We start from the raw sequence: 24,748 nt of genomic DNA, 5'->3' as shown, positions 1-24,748 counted from the left end.
CATTGAGAAATCACATTTCAGCAGTCATTAGGCTTGTCTGTTTTTTTTAGTTTGATTCCATTTTTATATGTTCTTGCTAAGTTTTTTATTGTACTGGATTACCTTGAAAAACTTAATGTACCTTGCCCTGAGCCTTTCCCAATAGTTGACAATGATCGGAATGCCATTTGGGTTCAGGAAGTTTCAGATGTTACTTGAGGATGCCTTTTTCATGTGAACATATGATCGAGGTGTTGTCAAATATTTTGTGATTCTCATCTATTGCGTAGAGCCCTATACTCAGTTTTTGCCTTCAATTCTGTTTATTGTCAGGGCAAATTGTAACTGCATTTGAGAATTTGTCATTTGCTTGTTCAAGGCATGTTGTCGCGATTATATTTATTGCCTGTTTTTAACTATGGTCTATGTAGATGAATAAAAAAACATTAAGTTGTAACTACCAAATGTGGTTTAATTTCAGATTTTAAAGTTTTTGCTGAGCAATGTAATTTAATCAATAAAGATATGTAGAAATAATTTGAAATACCTAGGCTAGTGTAAATTATATAAGGATTTCTGTTTCTTAAAACTGTTACTGTTCTGGCAAAAGTTAAGATTTTGCTGTGCCACTATTATATATTTTGTTAAATTTTCACATCAAGATAATGAAGCAGGGATGGAAATGCTTGAAAGGTGTTAGGGTGAGCTTCCTCTGGGATAAAGGGTCAACCACCCATTAAACAGGTCCACAGAACCTCTTGAAATGCCATATGAAATTTGAGGATAGTTTGTGGCGTCAGTTGCTGGTGAAGCGGTTATATCTGGTTCATAATTGTGCATAAACATGCTGTAACTGACTATATATTTAGCAAAAGATTGCCACCTACTGAATTTACTTAAGTTGCCTCTGTTTTTAACTATGGTCTATGTAGATGAATAAAAAAACATTAAGTTGTAACTACCAAATGTGGTTTAATTTCAGATTTTAAAGTTTTTGCTGAGCAATGTAATTTAATCAATAAAGATATGTAGAAATAATTTGAAATACCTAGGCTAGTGTAAATTATATAAGGATTTCTGTTTCTTAAAACTGTTACTGTTCTGGCAAAAGTTAAGATTTTGCTGTGCCACTATTATATATTTTGTTAAATTTTCACATCAAGATAATGAAGCAGGGATGGAAATGCTTGAAAGGTGTTAGGGTGAGCTTCCTCTGGGATAAAGGGTCAACCACCCATTAAACAGGTCCACAGAACCTCTTGAAATGCCATATGAAATTTGAGGATAGTTTGTGGCGTCGGTTGCTGGTGAAGCGGTTATATCTGTGCATAAACATGCTGTAACTGACTATATATTTAGCAAAAGATTGCCACCTACTGAATTTAAGTTAATTAATTTTAATCATGTAGTTCTTAAAAGCAGCACTTATGGTCATGATGTGGTCAAACCATAACATTTTTGCATTCCCATTTGTGCTAATGGTACGAGATACTTTTGCACTACCGTGACTTTACAAAAGAAATAGATGGAAAAGTGTAAGACTTCAAATTTAGTTATGCCCAAAGCAGTGCTTAACTTAAATAATTGCCAGTATAAGTAACCACTTTTATAATGTGCGGTTCAAATAAAGTTTAATTTGTAAAATCTAGTGCACCTAACAATGCCCTTTAACCATGACAAGACAGCCTCTTTTACAAAATTAGTGTAGTACTCATTTAGTGCCCAATTTAACAGGTTGTTTAAATCCCGTAAGATTTAAGTGACCTTAAGACAGCATCAGTTTATCCCCTGCCCTCCCACCTCAACAAAACATGAATAGAAACAAGACACATTAAAAGGCCAGCAGCACTTTTATTAAGATGTAAAAGGGAGGGTTACTTAAAAATTAAATGATAAAAGTGCATTGCTGGAAGTCGTTCATAAAAATTGAATACAAACACTGAAAATATTAAAACAATGCTTGATTACCTAATGTACAAATATCTAAAAGGCCAGCAGCACTTTTATTAAGATGTAAAAGGGAGGGTTACTTAAAAATTAAATGATAAAGTGCATTGCTGGAAGTCGTTCATAAAAATTGAATACAAACACTGAAAATATTAAAACAATGCTTGATTACCTAATGTACAAATATCTGGTCGTATCAAGCATTATATGTATATATATAAAAAAAAAAAAACAATCCTTAAGGACTGCAAATATCAATGTACAGATCACTAAGATTTCACCATTGCCCTGAAATTGAGGCTATGGCTTCAGTTATTGGAGTTATGGAAATAAAGCATCAAAAAGAGTGCGCACAATTCCCATAGAGGTATGGAACCAATGAACACAATGTTGGTGAGCTGGTTAGTTCAGCATCAGCTTCTCTGGAGGCTCAATGAGAGAGACTTCATGGTACCTGGAGGGAACGAGAGGAAAACATTAGCCATTGCCAACACAGCTATTGAATGTGTAGAGCAAGCGACCTTACTTTGAGCCCCTGTATTTCTCCCTAACAGCTTGCTGTGTGTGCTGAGCAGCACCGAGGTAGATCTGATGTAGATCCTGAATGCACGACATAAGATCCACCAAAGTGTAGCCAGTCATCTCAATAAGTGCCTTCGACTGCAAGAGAGAGTTATGAGGAAAAACAAAGACCCCACGTGCGCATTAACATATTGGACCAGTTTGATAATGTAAACACTGACCGATCAACCAGCAGGTAGCCAAGGGATTTTCAACCTAGCATAATGTTCACACAATGACCAACATCCTAGTTTTTGCCCAAGTTGATTGTGCAGACTTACCCATGATCCACCTGCAATTGTGTGATTGGCCAAAATGAAAGCTGCAGCAGCAGTTTGAGATGGGAGGTACTTCAGGAAGGTGTCACAATCTATCAAGCTCAGCTCACCAAGAAACTGGGGGGGGACGACAAAGTGTCAAAACGGTGCAATAACAGGGATACACCACACAATGTAATCACTGAACTGCAGGAAACACTCACCATTGATAAGCTTTCCACTTTGCTGCTCACAGGTTGGTGCAAGAAATACTGGGTGAGGAACTGATTGATTGTTGGAGCAGCAAGATCAAACGAGAGAACTGTTAGCACCAGATGCTCCATCCGCAACACTTGTTTTTTTGTGTAGGTGTCGTCGGTGATGTAAACAAATTCTGCCACCTCAGGGGGGTAGATCTCCTCAAACTTCCTACAGTCAAACAGAAGTGTGAGCAACAGTTAAGAAAAAAAAAAAAAAAAACAACCCAATACCAAATTAAACCCTGCGGCTCGTGATACATTGTGTAAAGACAAAACGATCGGTCTGTGCAAGAAACTGAACAGTATTTCGTTTTTTTAGGAGTGTCAATGGTCCATTTGAGAGATGGGTGGCGGTAATGCACTTAAGTCTGCGATCCGCCATAAAGCAAGCTCCGGACAGTTCAGACATTGCAGTGCATCAGAGGTAAAAATCAAAAAACAAAACTGACATTTTGTGTCTTTACACATCAATGCATAGTCACGAGCCGCAGGGTTTAATTTGGTTTTGGTTGTGCATGTTTTTGACTCAAAGCAGTGATTCCCATTCACTTACATGATATGACTGACAGACAGCAATGGTTTGAGTTAAAAATCTTCGTTTGTGTTCTACTGAAGAAACGGTCACCTACATCTTGGATGCCCTGGGGCTAAGCAGATTATCATCAAATTTTCATTTTTGGGTGAACTATCCCTTTAAGGCAATGATACTTACGAAGACAAAAGCATAGCAGCTGTGCCAACTAGCTGTAGTTTTCCTCTCAGGACAGACATGGAAGACAAAAAGCGATCGATGTAGTTCACGGCCAGGTAGAGGGTCTCATTCTGGAGCTTGTACTCCTCTCCCACCTCCACTAACCAGTCCACCAGAATGGCACGCATGCTGTTTGTGATGTCAGGCTGTTTCTTCATGTAACCTGCTTTTGGTTTTGACTTAACCTGCGTGACAAAGCGTAAACATTGAGCCAATTAGTAGAGGACGTGGGTCATTAAAATGTGCGATTAAAATTGACACGCAACGTTTAACTTCCATATCCTCACCTCCATTTCCCGCAAGTGTGCGTGTATTTCTGTTGCGTAATCAGAGACTTCATTGACATTTGTGGGCCTTTCCTCACCATCAATTACGGACATATCCATAGGAGAATCTACGCATTGAGAATTGTACATTTTATATTTCATGTTTTCTATAAAGAGCAACAAGACAGGATAGGCATTGCATTTAACTTAGTCGTTTATCTTACCAAAACTGGCCTCCATTGGCAGATCGATAGTGGCGAGGGGCTGCCTTAGGCGGGTCACGGTGGGATTTAGTGCGAGAGGGGAGCAATCCATGGTTGCTCTTTTTTTAGAGCATGCACCATCAGGCTCATCCACATGGATCTGAAAAGCAGGTGGCCTGGTGGAGGGTTTCTCTCCAAAGCTTCTGCCATGTTCTTCAGATTTGCATGCAATTTGGGGCCCAGAGAGCTGAAAAACAGAACTGGATTAAAGTGCTGCTAAAACCAGTCCTGTACACTACATGGGTGATTATATCCCCCTTTTTGCAGTAGCTTCATTTGGTAGCACTTCCATTTCAAACTTCATTTGTTTTTCTAGAAATAGTGACTTATTTTCAGGTCTTGAAGACATACGCAAAAGTATCAACACTATGATTTGGAATGTGCACACCAATGTATAATACAGTTCTGATGTTTGACAGAATTTGTCAACTATACTCTGAGGGTAGTTACATTTGTTCATCACGTGCCTTTATCTGAAGAAACTTACTGCATTAAAAGCGCAAGTTTAGCTCATGCATGTTCATTTCACTGGGAACTTAACCCACAATCTTGCTAGTGCCATGAGAACTGTTTGAGTTTCAGAAAAGCACAAGCGCTTTTCAACAGGTTTGCCCAAATGTTTTATAGATTTTTTTTTTTAAGTCGAAATATAGGTTAAATCAATGTTGTCTTTTTTTTTTTCTTTTCTTCAGTCATGCTTATTGGTGTTAGCAGCATATTAAAACCCAAATTCTTTTTCATGGTGTAATGAATCGTGTTGAATCAAAAAGAAAAAAAATCTGTTTGTTCAAAATCAGCACCCGTTGCAATAATAAAAGGGCAGCTGGGAAGTGTTAATGTAACAAAACTATATGAACTCATGTGGAAACAGGTGATGTTTGACAAATGCATGATTTGGCTGTCATTCTGCCAAACATCACCTGTGTTTTAACTGTTGTGGTCCCCAGTTGCTCATGCATGTTCATTTCACTGGGAACTTAACCCACAATCTTGCTAGTGCCATGAGAACTGTTTGAGTTTCAGAAAAGCACAAGTGCTTTTCAACAGGTTTGCCCAAATGTTTTATAGATTTTTTTTTTTTAAGTCGAAATATAGGTTAAATCAATGTTGTCTTTTTTTTTTCTTTTCTTCAGTCATGCTTATTGGTGTTAGCAGCATATTAAAACCCAAATTCTTTTTCATGGTGTAATGAATAGTGTTGAATCAAAAAGAAAAAAATCTGTTTGTTCAAAATCAGCACCCGTTGCAATAATAAAAGGGCAGCTGGGAAGTGTTAATGTAACAAAACTATATGAACTCATGTGGAAACAGGTGATGTTTGACAAATGCATGATTTGGCTGTCATTCTGCCAAACATCACCTGTGTTTTAACTGTTGTGGTCCCCAGTTCTACACACGTTCTGTGTCCCATAAAAGATGTTGGTGACGGAGGCTGTCATTCTGCCAAACATCACCTGTGTTCAAGTTCCTGGGCACCACAATCACTCAGGACCTGAAGTGGGACACTCACATGGAGTCCATTGTCAAAAAGGCCCAGCAGAGGTTGTACTTCTTTTGCCAGCTGAGGAAGTTCAACCTGCCACAGGAGCTGCTGAAACGGTTTTACTCCGCCATCATTGAATCAGTCTTCTGCACTTCTATAACCAGTGGTATTTGATTGGCACCTGTAGGTGGCGAGGAGGAAGTTCCCATTTGACTGTGGGGTTAGATGAACAAACAAAGACAGTTTTGCAAACGCATGTGATGTGGTCATTACTTAAGCTTAATGATGTGACACACAGGTGCTTTACCTCTGAATCACATTCACTGAAGCTGACCACTGCTGAGTTCTTATCGACATCCAACAGGTCAATGGGAACATCACTCTGTCAAAGACAAAAGCATATGTAAGCAAATGGAATAAAACTTCAGTCTTACAATGCTGAAATTACAACACATGTAAAAATGATGCTGAATTAGTGAAGATCAGAAGAACTTTGATTACAAAACATCTTTAATTAAAATGGATAGTTTCAGTTCTGAATGCTGATTGGTCAATACAACATTCCAGACATATTAAAATGTATTCTATAAAAGGACCCATTGAATAATGTTGTTATTGTTTCCATGCAATGAAGTATTTCTTCTAGTAAACTAATCAAGCACACCTTTAAGTAACTTTTAACATACACTAACACTCAAAAGATTTTGTTGAAAGAAATTAATACTTTTATTCAGGACGGATGCATTAATCTAATCAAAAGTGAGGTAAAACTGTTTTTTTTTTGTCACAAAAAAAGCAGTTCTTTTGAACTTTCCAATCATTAAAGAATCCTTAAAAATGTGTCACAGTTTCCACAAAAATATTAAGGAGAACAGCTGTTTTCAACGTTGGTAATAACAAGAAATACTTATTGAGCACAAAATCAGCATATTAGAATGATTTCTGAAGGATCATGTGACACTGAAGACTGAAATAATGACTGCTGAAAATTCACCTTTGCCAACAGAAAACAGTGATTTTAAAATTGTATTATATTTCACAATAATACTGCCTTTACTGTATTTTTGATCAAACAAATGCAGGCTTGGTGAGCGAAAGAGACTTCTTTCAAAAATGCAAAAAAAATCTTACCAACCCCAAACTTTTGAACAGTAGTTTATATAAATAAAAGTAAGATGAATTGGTGTATTTCTCCCACCTGTAGCAGCAAGTTGTCAATGGCGGTCTGCACCTCTAGTGTGAGGCTGTAACTGGCATCATCCTGGCACAATGCGAATTTGTCATTGATGCTAAAGACTGGCACAGAGGACACAGCCGTGCTGGACTGAGAGCTCTGCTGGTATTTTTCTCTCCCCTGCAACACTTTCACCTGCAACTGCTCTAACTCTGCCCTGTACAAACACATGCACGACCAAACTAGGCATGTCAGAATGTGTTTTAAAATCTAGGCAGGTTTAGTAAACAGATCTTTGCGGTTTTAGATTCATCATTCAGCCGGATGTGTAGTACCTGAGTGCAGCCACCTTCCCCTGGGTCTCCCGGCTCATCTTGATCTCATCTCCTGGGCCTGCTACCATCTGCTGAGGCTCTGTGGTGAGACCTGACACCCATCCTGGAAACCAGGCACATGACTTCTCAGTCAACACAGGTGAATGATAAAACTGTATACTGACATCACCCACACAGTATTGTTCTTAGAAAACACACAGTAAAATTCCTTTATCTAACAGTCACAGCAAACCTGTGTAAGTTGTTGCAAGAACTTCATCATGCATTTCCTTTCCAACGCAGCCACCCTGGATCGATGTGACACTCTCAGACAAAACCTTGTAAACGCGGAAAGACGACTATTAAGTGTAGTGTAGCAGAATTTAATTTGAGTCAAGGTCTTACTTAATGGTTCAGAGACTAAATGAGGGTGTTCCATGTATCACTTGTCATTTATATGTGACACTCACATTCTCAAAGCGCAGTGTTGGCTCATTTGAACTGTCCAACCCGTAGACCTCCACAGTCCCATCATCTCTTCCTACTAGGATGTCCTTCACACCATCACCGACAATGTCAAAGGTATCAATACAAAGCACACCTTGAAAAGACCAATACAAATTAGCATGGCTTCAATTTTTTATATGCAATAGCCTCTCACTATCTAATTCCTACCTCCTTTTTTCTTCTCATTATCCAGTTCCCAACTAGTAATGGGTCCAGATTTGGTAATCTGCACAAGACCTAGTTTCCCATCAGCTGTTCCATAAAGAACTTCCTCACCACCCTTTCCTAAAGATCAAGATGTCATGCATTGTCAATTTCTCAGACTCAACCAATACATGCTTTCACACTAAAATGAATGAACAGATTTTTAGCACATACCACCATCTCTGTTGAGAAGTTCCAGAACAGTTGGAGGTCCGGGAACTTCTACATCATACTGAAGGTCGGAGCCCTGATGGAGCACAAAGTGTAGGATGACTGTGCACTTGAGCATCAAATATTGGATATGGTCACCAAGTAACAGATATCATGAGTACCAGATATAATTATGTAACAAAGGACAGATAAAGGGTGGCCAGTATGACGTGTGATGATTGTGTCAATGTCAAGCACATGCTCAAATAAATAGGACACGTCGAATGCTCTTTCACAAGTGGGATCTAATCTCTAGCACCCTTGTTTTACAAAGTAAGCCCCTAAAATAGTCTACAGCAGAAACGTCATTAAGCCCTTGAAACTATGGAAAGTTGATCAGACTGTACATTTCTGTTACAGATATTAATACCTTATTTCCTAGATTTGATAGTAAGTTTTAAGACTGACTTTCCTGTTAAAAGAATATTCCTTGTTCAATGTAATTACTTTTAATTTACTGTTGTTGTTTTGCATAACTGTCAGCACTGTGAGGAATGAGTAATATTATTTGTGTTATATGATGAATGGTAGTAATTCTTTTCAGTGAACAGATGGTCTTGACAAGCTTGATTTACGCTAAACCTGTTATATTATTTTCAAAGGGATGAAGATATACCTTTTGAGTTGCTTTTCGCCCCACAGTTGGGAGAAGTTTCATGGTTTTTTGAGATGTCACTCCAACCTGAGAAAACAAAGATGACATGGCCATAGTCAATTTCCTTTCTGATAATTAATATTTAAGATGTCTCAGCCACAGACCTTACAAGTTTGCATTTTAAACAACCAAGTGCCCATTTGCCACTGTAAATCACAGCAGATGTACAAATACAGAGATGTTGAGACCTTACCTGGAGATAATCAACGTGGTTTAAATTCAATTCCATCTCGTTTGTTAGAATAATCACTACACAGATCCTTTTGAATTGTCACAGGTTAAGTTAACCGTTTTCTATTTAGCGTTGATATTTTAAGACGCTCCAGTACAGTTCTGTTATTCATTCCCCAAGAGAGTACTTTGAAAAAGAAATATATATTTCGAGCTTTTCTGATGGACATACAACACAGTGGTCCTGGCTAGTCGTCACAGCCGACTGGATTATCCTGCGGATTAGTTCGTTAGTGGCTGATTCTGCTGCGGATGGTGTGGCTAATGTTAGCTGTGTCAGTTGGTCCGCTTTACAAGATCATTCACGTCACGTTAACATGTAGGGGAATAAAAACTAGACCGCCTTTTCATAGACATGTATCCAAACGATATGCTTCCCATCGCGGACAAAAATAATAATCCGGCTAAGTATAGCAGCAGCAAACGTGTTGTTGTTTGCAGCTAACACGTTTCCTCAGCAGCGCCATGTTTGTCAGCCACCCAAACTATCTCTGGTTACCATGGTAACAGAAAACGTAATGAGATTCTTTCAAAACACTGAAAATACTGTATTTTTAAATCCATCCATCCATCCATCCATCCATCCATCCATCCATCCATCTATCTATCTATCTATCTATCTATCTATCTATCTATCTATCTATCTATCTGTCTATCTTTAAGCTTTTAAAAAAGCACGTGAACTACATTTTTTCCCCAGATGTCATAAAAGCCTGATAAAAACATTAAATAATTTCCTAATCATTATATAAATGTATATAAAATGTTTTTTTTTATCATGCTTCTAGTTCTATTTTTCCCTATAATTGAATATTTAAATGGTATTAAATAATTAAAACCTGAGTTGGAATAGTTATTTAATTAATTAGGCTATTTCAACTCAGATATTTAGTTCTAATTTTAATCTTGTCCACCTTGTTATTGAAGCATAGGCCTATATGTCAACAACAACTTAGAGGAGCTCTGCTGAAAAGACATTCATTTTGTTTATAATCAATTTTATTTATTAAAAATAATAAATTTTTGTCTGGTTTTAGGCATAGTTGGTATCCCAGACTGGTCAAGCTAGGTTGGTGTTCAGCTGAAAGTGTCCAAAACCCATTGAAAACCTGCAAACAGACCAAAGGCTGGCTTAAGAAACCCAATCATATTGATCTTTTGTTGATGTTTTTATATATAACATATAAACATGGATTTTCTTTATTAGATTATTCAGCATTTTTAATGGCCATTTTAGGTTTTATTTTGTGGGGACATTTTGGTCACACACAGGAGTGGATGAAGGGGTGTGGATGTGACTCAACAACAGTAGGAGGGGGCGCAGCTGCAGAGAGGACTTCAAGCATCATTCTCATTTTGCACAACACCAAAGAGACACAGCATGCTTCCTTTTGGATTATAAAGATTTAATGACAGAAGACTTGAAGAGCACCTGTCATTGGTAAATCTTACACAGCAAGCGAATGAACTGTCACACTGCTTGATCTCAGGAATCTGTAAAGAGCTGCAGTAGTTTTATGCAATTTTATTGCAACTGATGCCCTCCCCGAGGAGGTTCCTGGTGGCATCCACCTCCTTGCCTCTTACAGCAGGATGGGGCTGGAACTTAAGTGTGTATGTGGGGCTCTTCACAGTATTGCTGGTTCTGATGGGACTTCTTCTGTGGATGCTGCTGAAACAGCTCAGGAACTCTGTAGGCAATAGCACCCTGCAGCCACATCTGGGCTCCCGCAGACATCGTGTGTTCTGAGAGAGAAACATCATGGATAAAGATGAAAAAAGAGACTTTTGGAGGATCTGCATACAGCTCTGATTTCTGAAGCTGCTGGACAATGAAAGAAGTGACAGTAAATACTGTGCCTGGGATGGATGAAAGAATGAAAAATTGTATTGAGGACTTTTAAAGCTTTGCAATGGAAATGTGAGATGTATTTACTGACTATTTATTAATCTATAGTATGGCAGATGCTTTGTGTTTCAGCAGACACAATTCTGTTTAGGAAATGCGTGTTTTCTTTTACTGATAAAAATGTTATTCTGACATCAGCTCTTTGTAAAAATAGATTACTGACTAGACAGAGTTTCAACATATAGTTTGTAAAGCCAGTACTATTCACACACACACACACACACACACACACACACACACACAGATTAATTAAAAGGTCAGTCAATATGTCTGCTAACTAGTTTAAGGAATAGATTTTTTCTACTGTTTGTTCTTGGCATGAAGAGGGTTATTTATGAATAAAAGAGTGAAATCAATTATGTCGCATATTGAGAAAATGTCTCAATTGAAAAACGATTTTCCATAATGCAACCCTGAATTCCTTTTGGAATTGCTAACTAACAATGGAGACCTGTCATACTCAATACTGTTTAATGTTCAGACATAATGTTTGTGTTGTAAAACAAAAAAAGTGTGCCTTTTTATATTTTTTACTCTGCTTTCTTGCCTCTCTTTTAGTAATCTTTTATTGTCCTTTCTTTGGCACACTAAAGTGAATAAAGTTAAGTAAACCAAAAAACCTAAAACAAATGATATACTTTGCATGTATGTGTGCACGCATGGTTCAATCAGCATGAATCCCAATGAAGTAAACTCTGTTGCTTTTATTAAACCACTCACATTGTGTGTTTATGTGCATGATGAAGTGAGAAAATTAAATTCACACCACACTGCATACTTGAGCAATTTAGCCAAACAAACAGCAGGGTTCTTCTATTTGATGAGGGATACTTACATGTAGTATGAGTGAACTTTAGTGCACTTCAGCCACTGACGCATTAGTAATTGATTGATAATTATTACTCTTAATATTCCTGTCTCTCTCTTGCCTGGCAAGCAATGAGCATGGTTTATTTACACATCACCTTAAAACAGAAAAGTAAGGTTTATTTTGCTGTGTAGAAGTGGTGTATAAATCACATAAATAAAATAAGCATATCATTAAAAGGCTCTGACAAAACCATAATTCTTAAAGGAAGGCCAAAGCAATATATCTACTATATTGCCCATCAATCAGTTTTCGGAGAGGGGTTCTCCGTGTTCTGGTTATTACTTCTGTCAAAGCCTGATGCTTTTATAATGAATAATATTCAAACTATTGATTATGTTCAAAGCTGAGCAAACATCATCTGAACGTCATCTTAAGAAAACATTTAGAACATCTTTAGTCTGCACACAAACAACAACTTATACAGTTGAACCAAAGTACACTAGCTATAATGCAAAAAATAAAATAAAAAATAAGTATGCAAAAATACATATTCTTTATTGCTATTTATTACATATCTGATATACATATTCTGATAGCTATGAAGTTATCCAAAACAAACGAGACATGTGATGGAAATTACATTGTTGTGGAAATGTAGCAAAATTAAATGTATTATATACATATGTATTATATATATAACAGATAAAAAGTGCCCAAATTTGGCCCTGTACTGGCCACCTGTGGACGTTTGGAGTTTTGCTGTAAAAGAGATTCAAACGGATCTACGCATCTCATGGTCATTCCTCTATAACTACTGACTTTTTTTGAATAACAATAATTAAAACCCTTTTGTCTACTAAACGATGAGAAATATAAATTCACCAAGACAAGGACACCGAATATAAAGCCTACAGTATTGACAACTATCGTCTTACTGTGTTCTCCACGTCAGTCAATATGATTGACAACTGGTTTTGAGGGCGTGTCCTTCATCCAGCTACAACAACTTCGCTGACTGTTGACACGCGCCAGAAGTCTGACCTCTCGCGCACAGGTGACTGAATACAGCAACAGGTAGGGATGTTCGCTGTCCTGAATAGATAACGTATTGTAACAGCGTAGCTTAAATGAGTAAATGACAGGAATTATTTATGTACAGTCTTAAAGCCATTTAGCTACTGTGGATTCTAGGACGTGAAATTTCACATCACAACGTAATGAGTTTCAATTACTGCTGAACTGTTCTGATAATGATAACTTTATGTAGCCTACTCTTTTTCTTTTCTTTTCCAGAACTGAACATAGTGCTGCCTGAAACCCTTTGTGAACTTCAATGCAAAGCATGATGCAGAAGTTTTACGCAAGGCCATGAAAGGGATAGGTAAGTTTCACAAGACCTTTAAGAGAGTTCACCCCTTTTTGTTAAGATCTAGGTGGTTTTTCCTTCCACAATTAGCAATCATAATTAGCCAGAACATAGTGGTAACTAACTATCATGCGATAACTGGTCATTGCTGTTAGCAAATTATACTGATCAGTGGACTAAAGAAAAACATCTTCAGCTCACTCTTACACTATATCTTACTTTCGCCCTCTTCTATAATGCTTTATTTTCAGGCACAGATGAAGATGTCATCCTCATGTTACTGGCAGCTCGCAGTAATGCCCAGAGACAGGAAATAAAAGCAGCCTATAAAAAGGCTTTTGGCAAGGTGAGCAAATGACATTATTATCTAGTGTCAAACAAGGAATAATTAGTTTGTTGAATCTAAATTATGTAAAAATGTCTTTTCACTTTAAGTACATCTTCTTCTGAAAATGATAACACAATAAAAATGCTGTTCAAAGTTAAGACAAAAGGTATTTAAACATGATTGTTGTTCCATTCAATTGCTTAGAAGCACTGCTGTGCATCAATAGCAGTACATCAAGATTATTCATTTTGAACTGTTGTTTTGCACACATCCTCTTATTGATGTTGATATAATTCAGTGCTGTCATGAAAGTCTAAAACAATGATAAAATGCTAATGAGTTTCACATCTTCAGTTTAATGGGCAATATATTTTCTTTTGCCTCTTGGCTCATGTTTTCAGGATCTAAGGAAAGACTTACGGTCAGAGCTGGGAGGGAAGTTAGAGGATCTCATCGTGGCCCTCATGTATCCATCCATATTATATGATGCACATGAACTCCATAAAGCCATCAAGGTAACATCAAACATTTCCATCGTCTATACAATTAAAAACTAGAAAAAGAATGAATAAAAAACACATTGTTATGAAAATGCTTTTCCATTATGATAAACTTGAGCGTATCTCATTTTAGATTGGTTATCTTTTTAATTTTTAATTTTCTTACAGGGAGTGGGTACAGAGGATGAAGTTTTAATCGAGATCCTGGCATCCAGGACATGTGATGAGATAAAAGATATTGCCAAAGCTTATAAGAAAGGTAACATTCATCATGCAGGCACAGGGTACGGCTGACATGAAAATGTCCCACTATTGTAAGGTTGATGCATGATCGTGTCTATTTATATTTACTTTGAACACTCCAAATAATACATTTCAAATGGTAAGGGTCAATTTTTTTTGTAAAACTGTGGGTTTCCCTTCTGCAAAGATGCCTTACTGATTGTATTGCAAACAAACAGGCCATATGGAGCTCAAGTCTCTAGAAGGCATCACTGTTACAACTGATCCCTTCCCATCAAACTAATCCAATGGGACCAATAAGCAGCAATTGTCGAGATAAGTGTAAACTGTCAATAGATCCCGTCTCATGTGTCTTGACCTAGAATATGGAAGCAAGCTGGAAAAAGACATCATGGGTGATACGTCAGGACATTACCAGAGGTTGTTGGTGATCCTTGCACAGGTAAAGAAATGGCTATCAGTTTAAAAAGAAATCAAAAATAAAGGAGAGCCAAAAGAAATTTATAATCAGAAATATATATATATATATATAGAGAGAGAGAGAGAGAGAGAGCACAAAAAAAGAGTATATAAAAAAGTAGAATGAAGTATATAATAGATTTTGTGCAGCACATTTAAAATAAATAATCAAATGAGGTCAAAAAATCTAATAAAGTATTTAGTACTTTTAATTTGTAAAATATTTAATTAACTGGATTATCAAAAATGTACGTGTGAGACATTGACACATATATTAACCATTCCTAGTATAATTTCCAGCAAAAATAACTATTTTCATGATATATCTATCAATACTAAATTACCAGTATATAAAATTTCTCATACTGTGATATACAATTTCAGTCAATGTGTTGATTAGGGCAAGAGATGGGAGAGGATACTAAAAAAGGTAGAGAGATGAAACAGAGCAGCTTCCTCTTGGAATGATAACATGAGCACCAGTGAAGTCATCCTTAAAGTGATTAAAACAGCTCTTGAGTTAAATGTTGTTGAGAAGATTAAATGGTTCTCAGGGGTAAAGTGTGGGTAATTCAATATTGGAGCTTACCAGGTTAGGAAAAATTCCATGCCCCGTCTCAGTATATTTGCGGTGATGGAGGAGGGCTGATGTTTCCGTGACGTCCTCTGACCTTGGTTATGTTTCTGTTCCTATACTCAGGGAAACAGGGAGGAGGGAGTGGATGAGAGCAGAGTGGAGAAAGATGCAAAGGTAAAGTTCATAGTCATGAGTGAATATAGTATTATGAATTTCTTAAAAAGACAGTTTACCCTTAAAATAAAACATTTACTCCTCACAAAAATGTCTATGAACAGTTAAAACATTAATGTTAAAATAAAATACCTTCTTTTGTGTTCCTCAAAAGAAAGAGTGTAATTTTCATTTTGTGTGATTTTTGTCACTTGCGCACCCTCATATTTTAAATATATTTTTTTTCCTGTGAAATACTAAAGGAGACGTTAGGTAGAATATCAAAGCATATATTTTCCATGTAAAGTGGATGGTGAAGTATGCTGTGAAGCTCCAAAAAAGACAAAAAGCCCATCATAAAATAGTCTATGACTGATTCACTTTATTACAAGTCTTCTAAAACAATATGATTTGTTTGAGCTTTTATGGTGCTATCGTCTCCTTTCGGGAGCTTGGTAGTGTACTGTAAATCGCTATCCACTTTTATTATACTCAACACAGATGCTTGGACATTGTGCTTAATATCTCCTTTTGTGTTTCACAACTTAAATTGCAAGGGATTTGAATCCATTGTTATAAATTGCACCCAGCTGTATTTGATTAATCATTAGAGTTGCGAATGTATGTTGATGTAAACATGGAAAATACGTAACTGGATCCTCAGGTTTAAGTTGCGAACCTTAGAAGTGTTTGTTCATTGATCGTGTTTCAGGAGCTGTTTGCGGCCGGAGAGGAGAAATTCGGTACGGACGAGGAAAAGTTCATCAACATACTCGGCAACAGAAGCGCCGAACACCTGAGAAAAGGTGCACGCTTGTGTGTTCAAAGCCTTTTGATGCGTTCAGAACTGCCTTGAAGGGCCATCCTAATGGCTTCTGTGTCCCTGTTTCAGTGTTTGATGCCTACAAAAAGATTGCCGGCTGTGACATTGAAGAGAGCATAAAAGATGAGTGCACTGGGAACCTGGAAGCACTGCTGCTGGCTGTGGGTACGAAAATCCCTGTTGTGTGGCTAAATGTAAATTTGCTATTTGGATGGACTGAACCATCACTCTATGATGAAACTTAAAAGAATAGTTCATGCAAAGTTCGGTCTGGTAAAATAGATTCAATTGCTTGAATAAAAATGTGCACTAAGAAGATCACAAGATCCAAGAAAATGCAAAGAAAAGTAACACTCACCATGTCATTCCAGGACCTTATGCTGTTATTTTTTCTGTGGAATAAATTTTTAGAGAATTTTTACTTCAAGATCAGTTCAATTTTCATCAACCATGGTCTAATAATAAATTTTAAAAAACAAAAAGGCAAAGAAAAAAACAAAACAAAAAACACTCCAAATATCAAGTCTTCTGAAGCCAATTTTTGTGAGGAATGAACTGAAATTTGTCTCTTTTTTTCCTGACAATATTGCTTTTGAAGATAATCTGTGAAAAATAACCTGAATGTCAGTCTGTTCCACACATAAAGGTGCTTTTATGATATTTATGATCACTGTTGATATTATATAACTTTAATAATAGCATACAGGTTAAGAACAACATGAGGTTGAGTAAATAATGACACTGGAGTGTGACTTGTCCCTTTAACTGAAATGTAAATCTTATGTTTCTCTCTCTCCCCCCTTTAGTTAAGTGTGCAAAAAGTGTGCCTGCTTATTTTGCCGAATCCATTCGAGAGTCTATGCGGGTATGAAGGCTTATTTCCATGAAATTCTCATCTGTTTTTTTCCTCCTCTGATCATGAATTGGATCATTTGCTGCTCATTTTGGATTATCAATTGCTGACACTCCAAGTGGAAAAATAAAAACAACTCGTGGCCTGATTATTAAATTAATGTGTTGGTCTGAATGATAATAAAACAACTGATTTCACAGATTATTGGTTTGTTTATTTACAGCGTGCTGGCACTGATGATAAGTCTCTCATAAGGATAATGGTGTCCAGAAGTGAGCGGGATATGCTGGACATCAGAGCGATATACAAGAAGAAGTTTGGAGAATCACTCTACAGCACTATACAGGCAAGTTATGCAAACACACACTTTGTCACAAACACAAATAAATCTTAACATTGCTTTTACCCTTATTTTTAGGAGGACACTGAAGGAGATTACCAGAAGGCCCTGCACTACCTGTGTGGTGGTAATGATTAGAAAAAACATTTGTGCTAATTATTTACATCAGTTTAAGTCCATATATGATCTTCAGGTTTCTTTTGCTCATTTTTTCATTTGTGTTTATTTTGACATCTTTTATGTTTTATGATTTGAGAGTAAGTAGTTTCAGTGTTGGAGAATAGGAGGGTAGTGTAATGGTTTTGGTGTGATGTTTGTGTACTGATTCTCTAACAGAACTTAATGGTTTCAGAAAGGTTAATTAATTGTTTTGGTTGGTGTATTGTTTCAAAATTGTGTTAAGACTTGAAAATAAAATGTTATTACGGACCATATTGATGTTTTGTAAATTCATATGCAGTTCCTCGTTTTGTTTCTGTTGACCAAAATAATACTTTTTCCACTAGATGGCAGTATTGCTCTAACAAATAGTTCATATTCTCCCTCAGCATATTTTTTTGACCCATCAAGTGCAGTTTTTCTTGAGATGATTTCCTCCTGTATTAATATTATCATTCTAAAATATTTTTCTGCTAAAGTTAAACTTACAATAGCTTAAGTCACACAAATGAAAATTACTGAAGGGATAAGCAAGGGAGTTAACAAGATAAATGGCCCTTCCCTGAGAACACGCAAACACACACACCTTGTGAGGACTCTCCATAGGCGTAATGGTTTTTCTACTGTACAGACCGTATTTTCTTTTGCCCTACACCTAAACCTACCCCTCACAGGAAACTTTCTGCATTTTTACTTTCTCAAAAAAACTAATTTATATATGATTTATAAGCTTTTGTACCCATGGGGACCTCAATTTAGGTCCCCACCGTCACACGAGTCCCCATGAGTCTGTGTGTAGTCAGGTTTAAGTCCCCACCAGGATATATAAACATGTACACACACACACAACACAAACAAGTAACTTTTATTTCATAATCTCAACACAAAGTATGACATATTTGTTACTGTGGTTTCATATCAAGACATCCACATTTTTTATTTCACTAAAATTTTCCACTACTTATTTTGTAGAGTGTTTGGGAAATTTAATAAGTAATTTTCACCTAACCCAGCGGGCAACTTGTTATAAATTTGACATCAAATATTAGTCAAGACTTTGTAACATCATTTTAAATTCAGTTTCTGCGGCAATTTATTCCCCCACTGAAACTGGTTTTGATGTATATGTAGGTATGTGTTTGACATTCAGTTTACATCAAATCAGCATCATGTCAAGGTTTTGACGTCATTTTGATTTGCATATTTGACCTGGTTTTTTTATGTCAATTCTTTTCAGCGTCAATGGCCCACTGGGAAATCTAATCTTTTACTTCATACATTACCACTGACATATCATGTGGGATCAAAGGGTTTGCCTCAGATATTTTTCTTCAGCAAGACTGAAACCATACATAACCTGATAAATGCATTCCTGCGGTATTCAAAGAAGATGTATTTATATTAGTTTAGGTGACTGTTATTTTACTTGTACAGTATAGGCCTACAGCTGAATATTAAATTTCTTAACTCAGTATGAGCTACAAAGATGTTGAGACTCTTATAAGATCGCATTCTTATATATGTGTGCCATGTGGAATGTGTGGATACAAGCTCTAAATCGCTTTACTAAATCCCAAAGCTGGCACTTTCAGCACAAAGCCCCTAATTCCAGGATGGAATTTATTAAGTTCATTATTTTAGCCAATCAGTATTCAGAATGTCAGGGTGTGAGATCAGGCCACCTCAGGCCATGTTCACGAAACCACACCCTACAGGACCCACCAGGAAAAGATCCCCTTGAGAGGTTACATGAGAGCAGTGTTTGAATTAATCTCAGTGGGAGAAGAAAGCGCTTGGCATCCTACACTTAAGTAAGCACCACACCTTCATTAATAGATGAAAAGAGCAAAGAACTGAAATCTAAGCAATTATTTTATTCTTAAATGTCACGCAACAAGTATTTATATGGGAATACAGGCAAACTAATTCTTCATGTGAATACCTGTTTGGGCGCATTTGTACTCCACTAGATGTTCCCTCTGCTGTTCTGTTTAGTAAACACATTTTACTCAATGTCCAAGGGTGTGTGTGCAAATTTGTGAATTTCTACCATTATCTGTATTAAAACTGTCTTATTTCTTGAGTTATCTTTCTTGCAAGTTAGAAGTCCAGAAATGTTTCAGTTGATTTTCTTTAAATGACAGATTGAAAACATCAGCAAACTGCAATAATGGATTCTGAACGTGTTCATAATTTTGGTGGGAATCTTGTTTTTGGAAAGGAGAGGCCACAACATGTGTGAATGTGTTTAATGTCATAATCACAGGCTGGTATGGCAACCAAAAACCCACAAGAGGCTAAAATCAGTTTTGTGTACTTGAATGTTTGGTTCATGGCTGACCACTTGTATTGTAGAGAGAGCCGCTTCCTGAAATATGTTTATATGTGAAGCTTCAAAACAGTAATTTATTGCTTTCATAGAACAATTCAGAGGGTTCGTTTGTAAGAAAGAGTAAAACTGTAAAAGCAAACATAACAAAATGAATTACAATAACAGTAATTATGCCAAACAATCATAAAAAATAGCTAACAATAATATTAAGCCTAATTAAGGCTTTTAATGTTCATGTTGTTTTGACATCTCTCCCGCTCTGAACTTTGTTAACATGGGCTCTATACTGCATTTGTTCACCCATTGGAACTTGCAGAATAACCATTTCCAAGAATTCTTGTAATGACTAGTAGGAAAGAAGCACATGGCTCGAGCTGGAATGCAATGATCACTGTTGGAGTAATTAATCTGGGTTTAAACCACTAAAGTCATTCAGTGTTTCTACTTATAAATACGTGCAAGAACAAACAGCCACTCTTCACCTGAGATAAAGCTACAAGTCATGCAGAGATGCAGTTGAATTAATTTTTTATATGAATTTTAAATGTTCATTAATTAGTTTTAGTTTATTAAATTTTTTTATGTTAGTTAATTTTTTATTTTCAGTTATCATTTATTTTATTTCAATTTTATTTAAAGTTTTTGGTTAACAATAATAACCCTACTTTGCACACACACACACACACACACACACACACACAACTCTTCACCTGAGATAAAGCTACAAGTCATGCAGAGATGCAGTTGAATTAATTTTTTATATGAATTTTAAATGTTCATTAATTAGTTTTAGTTTATTAAATTTTTTTATGTTAGTTAATTTTTTATTTTCAGTTATCATTTATTTTATTTCAATTTTATTTAAAGTTTTTGGTTAACAATAATAACCCTACTTTGCACACACACACACACACACACACACACACACACACACACACACACACACACACACACACACACACACACTTACATACCTCCATCAATAGGATTAGGTTTGAGATCTATCTGGGTCAAAGTAATAGGAGCAAAGTATTAAGTTCTACACTTGCCAGTTTCCATGCTTGGAACAACCTTTGCAAACCGCCATGAACATTCATATTCAAGTGAGGATAAGAGATAGGCTAATAGAGAAAATAAAATAAAACAACTCCAGAGAGTTCACTCAGTACGATTACAAACACCAATATCCATTCAACCATGTCTCTAGACACCAAACATACAAACACACATTTACTTTTTACTGTCACAGTGGGGACTTTATTGAATTTTGATATTTCAAACAAACGTTTACACATCTTTGTTCATTATTTGACAAGACATTATTTAGTATGTTTCTTTAGACATTTTATCTTGTGGAGCTCACTGGTTTCTCCGCACAGGTGATCTCAGGTTTTATTTTCTTGCGCAGACAGTTTCAGAAGAACTACTGATTTTTTCTCTCTCCAATTTTTGTCACCATATTACTTTCATATTATGCAAACCAAAATGTAAATACACGGTGTCATATTTTGGTATGAACCTCCAGCTTCTGAATTAATGTCTTTTTTGTGTGGATATTGGCCATATTTAAGTAAAGTTCATTTAAAGTGCTAATAATGAATCACAAAATAGGAAAAAAGTGTAAGTAGTGCAAGAAGTTAATTTAATTCAGAAGTTAATATAATATAAAATTGCCTTGAAAAAGTCTTTTCAAAGTCAATCACGAGCATTCATCATTCTCAAGCATCAAGAAGAGGAATGTACACAGTGAAGACCAGGCGCTGCTGCAGTATTCTTCGGCCACTCTCAGCCTCTCGATCCGGTCAGGACAGTGATTATTCCCCGCGGTTGTCGGTAACGGGACTCTGGAGGAGGGCCGCGTGTCCTTCAGTCTGAAGTGCGCTTCCGTGGGCGCTCTCCGGCACATACCGGCTTTGACCATCGCCGTAGAGTCGCGACACAATCTTCTCTGCTTTTTCAGAGAACGGGAGATCTGTTTCCAGTAGGCTTTGGTATTGGATGCGAATTGTTGACATGCTGTGGGCTTCGCTACATATTCGCAGCCGAAAGTCTTTGCCCCAGTTTTACACGTGACTCCCAATACAAACACATCATCCCCGCGCGCCGCGCGCCACGAGCACCGCGCTCCGTCCTTCAGCGAGAACCTTCCTTTCAGGCCACTTGCATTCTGCTGACCCCTTCTCTTCCCCTTCCCATCTGTGTGCGCTCTCCTCCCTCTGTCTCTCAGGCTGTTCACCTGTGCGAACTGCTGCACGATACAGGCGAAGGTCAGAACGAGAGCAATGTCTGTCACGCATTTCATGTCCTCACCGGAATTACTGTCAAACAACTGCAGGAAAAACTGGACGTGACATTTGTGGTCACAAATGGCTTTACCGAAAACAATACAAGAGAGCTGTGAAATCTTTGGTTTCGCACCTAAAGTTCGTGACTGCCATTTATAGAGCATCTCGCGCACGCACCTCCCTCAGGCACACTCTTGCACGCGTCTTGTTCTGGGATATTAGTCATTTGGCAAGCGATGACTTTTGATGGCATGTCTAGGTTTATTTATCATTCGTAAGCGATCAGCATAGTACAAAAGAAACTCCATAAAATGGTAGCTTTCATGTGAATGTTCTGCCAAACTGTTACAACTTAAGGACTGTTCATAATAACTACAATACACGTAAAGTGCCGACCCAAGATTCATTTCGGCGAATCGGTTCTTTTGAACAGTCGGACTCGGTCGGAGAACAGGAAATACGACAATGGGTAAATGCTACAATAATTCAACAATGACCAAATATACAAGACTGAACAGCCTGCAACAGCGAATAATGCAGCTGTATTTACAAAAATGAAAATTAATAACCTACCATGCACTAATGAAACGGTTCTCTTCTCCGCCATGGCGACAGGTTATTTAGTCATCTGCCGAACTCGGGCGATTACTAGGCTATACATGCTGTCATACTCTGTTAGGTGTCAAAAATATATCCAATGATCTCAGTCATAACTACAATTAATGTTAAGTTAATGTGCAACTTCCAAGTTGTCGACAACTCGTAGGCTATTTGCGACCATTTAAATAGAACATGAAAGTTATATTATCAGCTCACTCTGTTCTCGGATCAACATGAATCGGGCATGCTCGGTAAAGACGGTTCTCGATTCGAGTCATGAGTTGTTGACTCGAGAATCGTTCAGACCGATGAACTGTTTCAACTGATCGAAAAGATCCGACTCAAAAGAACAATTAACGAATCAAACACTATTTACAATTAGCAACAGACAGCATCTTGTTACTGAAACTATAGGCCTATATGTATTTTATTTCACTCTCACATGATAAAATTATCTGTATGTGAATAGCCTAAATTTTGTACAAACATTGTATAATAGGCATATGTAAATTTAGCAAACATATAAACCGCTCCCTGCCCTACTGTAACAACCTTTCTATGAATTAAACTTTTTAAACAGTAATAAAATAGCCTACATAGCATAACATATTTTGTATGAACAACTGAATACAGTATTTTGGTGGACTATGGTTACCATAAAATTTTGTATGGTAAATGCCCTCAGACCTGCATTTGAAAGACGTTTCTCAGATACGAAGTATTTTCTAACACAATAGCGCCCTCTACTTTCACACTCATGCAAATCACTCTCACACAAAAAGAAATGGTAAAGAACCAACATTTATTCAGAACAAACACAAAACATTTATACATTTGAGTATCACCTACTTCACTATAAAATGTAGTAGACACAGAGATATATCTAATGTAGGCTACATTACACATTTTTCAAATTGATCTATTACAGTCTGAAGTGACCTGTGGCTCCACAGCTTTCAGAAATGCTGACCCATAATTGGTTAGCACTCATAAATATATAACATAGCAAGATTAATACACCTATAGTATTCAGTACACATGAAGTTCCTCATCATATAGTTTACAGTTGGAGAACAAAACATGCCAGCATTATGCTCAACATCTAAATTCATTGATGACTAGCAGTGTAATCTTGTCAATTCTGATAACATTAGAGTCTGTACATTTACAATACATAAGAATATATTGATGGTGTTCCCAAAGTCTTACCAGTCGTAACACACACCTCCATTTCTCTCCGTCAGTCCAAAACCTACATGCTGTTAGCAGAGGCGGACAGTAACTAAGTACATTTACTTGAGTATTGTACTTAAGTACACTTTTTGAGTATCTGTACTTTACTTGAGTATTATTTTTTCTGGGAACTTATGACTTTAACCTGACTACATTTGAAAGACAAATATTGTACTTTTCACTCCACTACATTTCTATCAAGATCCTCGAAGTAGAAAGTCGTTACTATGTAGCAGCTTTGAAAGTCAGTGGGTGATTTTTTTCTTCTCTAAAACGTGACTTTCTTTTTTTCAGACAGTTTATCAGTAATCACTCTTGTAGGGCTACATGAAGTGATTTCCCAGCATTTTTTGAACACTGACCAGCTGCAAATGTGATTTATTTATTTATTTACAACAATTCAATAATAAGAAGTTAATATTGTGGTATATATTAGACACAATATTGTCTGATTTTGCTAAATTGTGTATGTGAAAATATTACCTATAAAGCCACAGAAGAACTATTGTGCGTCTCCTAATAAAACACAAAAGGTGCACAGACTGTTCGGTGTGTGACATCAAAGTACCACAAGAGTGATTAGACAGCATTTTTATTATTTTTGTTTTGATGTCAAATAAGCCTTGCTGTTTTGCTTTTTTGTTAAAGCAGTGTTGCTGTTGTAAAGTTGTACATCTACAGTTGTGTTGCTGGGTTTTAAAGCAGGTTTGATTTT

General features: G+C 36.8%; 4 protein-coding genes across 6 annotated transcripts; 1 reads left to right on the top strand and 3 right to left on the bottom strand.

Moving 5' to 3' along the window:
- Positions 1–2,010: 2,010 nt before the first annotated feature.
- Positions 2,011–5,723, bottom strand: ccna2 (cyclin A2). The gene is made up of 8 exons (XM_016232245.1): positions 5,682–5,723; positions 4,246–4,471; positions 4,043–4,149; positions 3,717–3,940; positions 2,969–3,173; positions 2,769–2,882; positions 2,453–2,586; positions 2,011–2,380 (listed from the first exon to the last, which is right to left on the bottom strand). Exons 1-8 carry the CDS (start codon positions 5,721–5,723, stop codon positions 2,329–2,331), a joined length of 1,104 nt encoding a protein of 367 aa, XP_016087731.1. The 3' UTR covers positions 2,011–2,328.
- Positions 5,724–5,905: 182 nt separating this feature from the next.
- LOC107550842 (Bardet-Biedl syndrome 7 protein-like) lies at positions 5,906–9,538 on the bottom strand. The gene is made up of 10 exons (XM_016232244.1): positions 9,025–9,538; positions 8,793–8,858; positions 8,141–8,246; positions 7,931–8,047; positions 7,726–7,856; positions 7,509–7,593; positions 7,277–7,379; positions 6,966–7,158; positions 6,075–6,149; positions 5,906–5,980 (listed from the first exon to the last, which is right to left on the bottom strand). The coding sequence occupies exons 1-10, from the start codon at positions 9,058–9,060 to the stop codon at positions 5,906–5,908; spliced, it is 987 nt and encodes a 328-aa protein (XP_016087730.1). The 5' UTR covers positions 9,061–9,538.
- Positions 9,539–13,096: 3,558 nt separating this feature from the next.
- Positions 13,097–17,848, top strand: LOC107550841 (annexin A5-like; the record flags this gene model as incomplete). The annotated part of the gene is made up of 11 exons (XM_016232243.1): positions 13,097–13,163; positions 13,400–13,494; positions 13,878–13,991; positions 14,145–14,235; positions 14,582–14,661; positions 15,379–15,429; positions 16,121–16,214; positions 16,301–16,396; positions 17,038–17,096; positions 17,308–17,430; positions 17,503–17,848. Coding segments are annotated over 11 exons (930 nt in total), but the record flags the coding sequence as incomplete, so codon positions are not given.
- A 3,617-nt stretch (positions 17,849–21,465) lies between these two features.
- On the bottom strand, positions 21,466–22,526 carry LOC107550863 (fibroblast growth factor-binding protein 1-like). 3 transcript variants are annotated; one of them, XM_016232265.1, is made up of 2 exons: positions 22,334–22,526; positions 21,466–22,256 (listed from the first exon to the last, which is right to left on the bottom strand). In XM_016232265.1, the coding sequence occupies exon 2, from the start codon at positions 22,215–22,217 to the stop codon at positions 21,615–21,617; it is 603 nt and encodes a 200-aa protein (XP_016087751.1). In that variant the 5' UTR covers positions 22,218–22,256; positions 22,334–22,526; the 3' UTR covers positions 21,466–21,614. The 3 variants fall into 3 exon arrangements, with proteins under 3 accessions (XP_016087751.1, XP_016087752.1, XP_016087750.1); XM_016232266.1 differs by having other exon boundaries at positions 22,378–22,526; XM_016232264.1 differs by having other exon boundaries at positions 21,466–22,371.
- Positions 22,527–24,748: the final 2,222 nt, after the last annotated feature.

The sequence above is a fragment of the Sinocyclocheilus grahami genome, unplaced genomic scaffold (genome assembly GCF_001515645.1).
Source record: "Sinocyclocheilus grahami isolate Dianchi unplaced genomic scaffold, SAMN03320097.WGS_v1.1 scaffold409.1, whole genome shotgun sequence".
In the NCBI taxonomy this organism is placed as follows: Eukaryota; Metazoa; Chordata; class Actinopteri; order Cypriniformes; family Cyprinidae; genus Sinocyclocheilus; species Sinocyclocheilus grahami.
Note: the sequence above shows the minus strand (reverse complement) of the source record. Positions and strands in the feature narration are given on the sequence as shown.

Coding starts and splice junctions, on each gene's coding strand:
- ccna2 (XM_016232245.1), bottom strand. CDS start 5,723: ATGACAGCCTCCGTCACCAACATCTTTTATGGGACACAGAAC. Junction 4,472..5,681: donor TCTTTTATGGGACACAGAAC/GTGTGTAGAACT, acceptor TCTGTTTTTCAG/CTCTCTGGGCCCCAAATTGC. Junction 2,381..2,452: donor GAGAAATACAGGGGCTCAAA/GTAAGGTCGCTT, acceptor CGTTCCCTCCAG/GTACCATGAAGTCTCTCTCA.
- LOC107550842 (XM_016232244.1), bottom strand. CDS start 9,060: ATGGAATTGAATTTAAACCACGTTGATTATCTCCAG. Junction 8,247..8,792: donor GGCGAAAAGCAACTCAAAAG/GTATATCTTCAT, acceptor TTGATGCTCAAG/TGCACAGTCATCCTACACTT. Junction 8,048..8,140: donor ACTTCTCAACAGAGATGGTG/GTATGTGCTAAA, acceptor CTTGATCTTTAG/GAAAGGGTGGTGAGGAAGTT.
- LOC107550863 (XM_016232264.1), bottom strand. CDS start 22,364: ATGCTCTATAAATGGCAGTCACGAACTTTAGGTGCGAAACCAAAGATT.